Here is a 4,308-nt window from a genome sequence, read left to right as displayed (position 1 = left end):
TTTTCATCCGTTTAAAAAGCAACAAAACATTTTCATATCAATGTGATTATAGATTTTCTACAAATGTACAAAGTGGTGAAAACGAAATGTGTATGTTAAAGAAAGGTCTGATGCTTTCTCTCTTCACACTCATGAATTACAACAGAAACAACAGCATATAAACGCATCAATACAAACAATCAACAAACATTTAGAGCAGAGAGAAGTTTCTATTTTCACGCAGAGAAATGTCAGTTCAGGTGAACATCAGTCATCATGAGCAGTGAAAGCCTCCATCGCTAAACAGACACAGGAAGGAGCGTCACTTAAAGGAACTCATTTACAGAACACATGAGAAGACGTCAAAGTACCGCCCATCAAGTTTGATTGACAGGTGACAAAAATGTGCCAACAATCAGCTCTCAGCAACAAACATGAATAAAAATCAAGCTGAAGAATGAAAACACAGAAGTTAACCCGCTGTCCCTTAAATGACTTCTGTCTATTTCACTTTACACAACTCAACAGTGGATCCATAATAATAAAGCCAAAGTCCAGCATAGAGAGGCTGAGTGAATGTGGTCTGGACTCTGTGGAGGAGAGTCATGGTTTCAGAGATGCTGTAGAAGGACAGAATACCTGCTCTGTGATCCAGGTACACTCCTACTCTGGAGGACCGAGGACCTGAGACAGGAGTGTGGACATTGTTGTACCAAAAGTTATAACTGTTGTTGTTACAATATAACGCCCAAGATTTGTCATTGTATCCAAATCCACATTCATTCCCTGCTCTGCTGATATTCTTGTATGCGACTGCTACATGAACTCCTCCTCCTCTCCACTCCACCTCCCAGTAACAACGTCCAGTCAGACTCTCTCTACTCAGGACCTGGCTATAATAAGTGAATCTGTCTGGGTGACTAGAATAAGACTGTTCTTCACTCATTAATGTTGCTTTTCTGTTCCCATCAGATAATAACAGCCATGTGTGTGTTGTGTTTGGATCCATTGTGATGTCACATGAGTACTGTAAGAACTCAGCTCTGGTCTTGGGCTCTGGTTGTGACAGTAAAACATCCACTTCAGTCACTGTCTGTGAGATGTTTGTCCATGTCTCCCTCAGAACGTCCTGTAGTTTATCTCTGACCTCTGACACAGCCGCTGTCACAGCCTCAAAGTACCTCAGAGGACGGATCTTGATGCTGGATGAGTCTGTAGATTCACTGAGTGGTGACAGTGAGGGGTAGTCGTGTAGAAACTGGTTGTGATCCTCTGTGAGTGACAGCTCCTCCAGGTCAGCGTCTCTCCTCTTCAGCTCAGTGATCTCCTGCTCCAGCTTCTCCTGAAGCTCTCTGACTCGACTCACTTCAGCTTCCTGCTGGGATCTGACCTGCTGCTTCACATCAGAGCGTCTTTCCTCCATGAGACGGATCAGCTGAGTGAAGATCTTCTCACTGTCCTCCATGGCTTTATCAGCAGAGCGATTGACAGCCTCCACCTGCTGTTGAAGCAGCTTCACATCTTTCTCTCTGTCCTGGATTCTCTGCTGGATGTTTTGTCGACTCACCCCGAGCTCTCTCTGCCTCTCGGTCCTTTCTGCTGCAGCTGAGACTGTGTCGTGGCCTTTATGTTTGTCCACAGAGCAGAGATAACAGATAGACTGCTGATCAGTACGACAGAACATCTTCATCACCTCATCGTGACGAGAGCAGACGTTCTCCTGGAGCTTCTTGGAGGGCTCCACCAGCTTGTGCTTCTTTAATGGATCCAGTTCAGAATGAAGTTGAAGGTGTTTCTCACAGTAAGAAGCCAGACACTGCAGACAGGACTTGCAGGCTTTCAGTTTTCTCCCAGTGCAGACATCACAGGCCACATCTTCAGGTCCAGCATAGCAGTGATCAGCAGGAGCAGCTTGGAGTCCAGTCTTCTTCAGCTCCTCCACTAAAACCGCTAACATGGTGTTTTTCAGCAGGACAGGCCTCGGTGTGAAGGTCTGCCTACACTGAGGGCAGCTGTAGACTCTCTTCTCATCCTCTTTATCCCAGTGGGTTTGAATACAGTTCATGCAGTAGCTGTGTCCACAGGGAACAGTCACCGGATCCTTCAGTAGATCCAGACAGATGGAACAAGAGAAGGTTTCCCGGTCCAGCTGAAGTCCTTTCTGCGCCATTTCATCTCTCAGTGACAACGCCTGTCTCAGTTTCTGACCTTCAGAACTGAAACTAGTTTGAGCTCTGATCTACACAGCATGTGTTTGTGCAGTGAGTGTCAGCTCTGGTTGGTTACACCCATCTTCAAACTGTAGATCTGAAGGGGAGGGAACAAGGAAGTGACTGAGTCAGAGTGGAGCTGGCTGTGTTTGAGAGCAGGAAGAAGAGGGAGGGGTTATCAAGCTCTGCTTCATGTTACGTTGCACAGTTTCTCCACATGAAAACAAACACTGTCTGTTTGTTTTCAGCAAGCTAGCAAACTCTATATAACATTTCAAAAACTGTTCTCACAATGTTCTTTACAGATAAATCCAAAGGCCAATAAGTGAATAAAAGACAGAACTGTGACGAGAACAAAAAGTCTACAAACAACAATAGAGACATAAATTCAAGAAAGAGTTTAAGGAAACAGTTGAGTATGGTTTTAAAATGTTCCATCTCTATTTAATATTTGTAAGAGGTACAAACACTTTGAATTAAAGGGTTAATACAACACTATTAGTGTGCAGTTGTAATCAGATGATGCATGTGAAAAAGAATACATTTGTCCACCACTTTAACTCCTCCTGTGCAAGTCCGTGGAGGCTCCTGCATATAAACAGATAATGTACAGACAATATAGTAAATCAAATAGGAACAATAACAAATGTTGAAGGATGCAGTAAATTCATTAACACTTCTAAAATATGTTTAAAACCATTTGTTTGTTTTTAAAATACGTCTAATTTGGCAAAACTCACTAAATCACTGTCCAACTAGTGATGCATCGTATCAATAATCCACTTATTGAAAAAGAGAGAGCATACAATATTAGTGATGTAAATAAAGCCAGTACAACAAAGGGAGCTTTATGAGAGCACCAGCTGTCAAACACTGAGAATCCACTGGGAGGCGACAGAGTTCACTTCACCAACATGAGGGGATTGATTGAAGTTCTTGACAACCGATTAATTCACAATCACAGGTTTCTTCCTCCTTCTTTCCTGGTCGCTTCCACTTCTTCTTTCTTTACTGCATTCAAGTCATTTCAGTAAAACTGTTGTTCACATTTATTTGCTCCTAATCTAACACACACGCAACATTTCAGTCGCCATCATTGTTGTTGGAGTACACGTAGGAGCAAGAATAAGGTCAACACAGAGGCAGAGAAACTGAACGAGTTTTTACGCGCTACCTGAAGGCCACTCCGTCGACTTGCAGCAGAAGTATAAATCAGGTGTTAACCATGTGGAGCGCATTACACACAGCTCGTCTCTGCTGCTGAGAAACATCACGTTTATAAGCCAAAGTAAATCTTAGTCCCGTATTAAGGAAGCGTTGCAGGCAATCTTTGCCAACTCCTGCGACCGCCACCAGGAATATTTAACAGACCGAGGGCATCTGTTTGTGCGTGATCTGATCCGCTCATAGACAAGTTATATTTATATCATATCAGTTTCATGTGAGTTTTAAAGCTTTGTGGTATTTTGGAGTTTATTTGAGTTGCTTTTGGTGGACAGATATACTTTTCTCTTGCTCTTTCATTGTATTTATCAGAGCTTAAGATGCTTCTTTAGACCACACAGGGTGTTTTTATGATGCAGACTCGGCTGCTCTGTTTACTGTCTGACATTATTTCAGCCTTTGTTGATGATGCTGATTATTGTGATCGTTATTTTGTACAAGAAAAACTGCTACGACTCACATCTTTACAATATTTAAGCGGTGATTACTTGTCCTCGGGTGTTTGTTTGTACGAGGCCACTTTTTGACAGCTATTTAAATAACTTTTATAAATAATTGCAAAAACATTTTCTAGTCGGTTCATGTTTTATCCACGAGGAACACGACGACGATGAGCCTCCAAAGCCCAGTCCGTGTTTCATCTGTATAGTTTTACACGACATCGTTGCACTATTCCTGCAAATTGTGTTGTCCCACTGAGATTTCAGAAAGCTACAAGTTTTATAAATATCATCATTGTTATTCTTACAGATGAGATTCCAACTCATTCTGAGAAACATTTTCTCACAGTCTGGAGGTGGACGACCTAAAGCACACATATTCCAGACACGGACCAAAGCCATTGCCCCCACCCGCACGGAGAACAGGTCGTAGAAGTAGATGAACGTTCTGATCA

At 42.6% G+C, this 4,308-nt stretch overlaps 1 protein-coding gene across 1 annotated transcript; it reads right to left on the bottom strand.

Moving 5' to 3' along the window:
• Window positions 1-481: 481 nt before the first annotated feature.
• On the bottom strand, window positions 482-2,164 carry LOC138611084 (tripartite motif-containing protein 16-like). The gene has a single exon (XM_069683993.1). The coding sequence runs from the start codon at window positions 2,147-2,149 to the stop codon at window positions 482-484; it is 1,668 nt and encodes a 555-aa protein (XP_069540094.1). The 5' UTR covers window positions 2,150-2,164.
• Window positions 2,165-4,308: the final 2,144 nt, after the last annotated feature.

This window comes from Semicossyphus pulcher, unplaced genomic scaffold (assembly GCF_022749685.1).
Source record: "Semicossyphus pulcher isolate SPU_LCO1_2020_fin unplaced genomic scaffold, fSemPul1.0.p SCAF_7, whole genome shotgun sequence".
NCBI classification, from domain to species: Eukaryota; Metazoa; Chordata; class Actinopteri; order Labriformes; family Labridae; genus Semicossyphus; species Semicossyphus pulcher.
The sequence above is the reverse complement of the archived record's forward strand: the minus strand, read 5'-3'. Positions and strand labels throughout refer to the sequence as shown.

What these genes read in the sequence shown, in the direction of transcription:
- LOC138611084 (XM_069683993.1), bottom strand. Translation starts at nt 2,149, where the DNA reads ATGGCGCAGAAAGGACTTCAGCTGGACCGGGAAACCTTCTCTTGTTCC.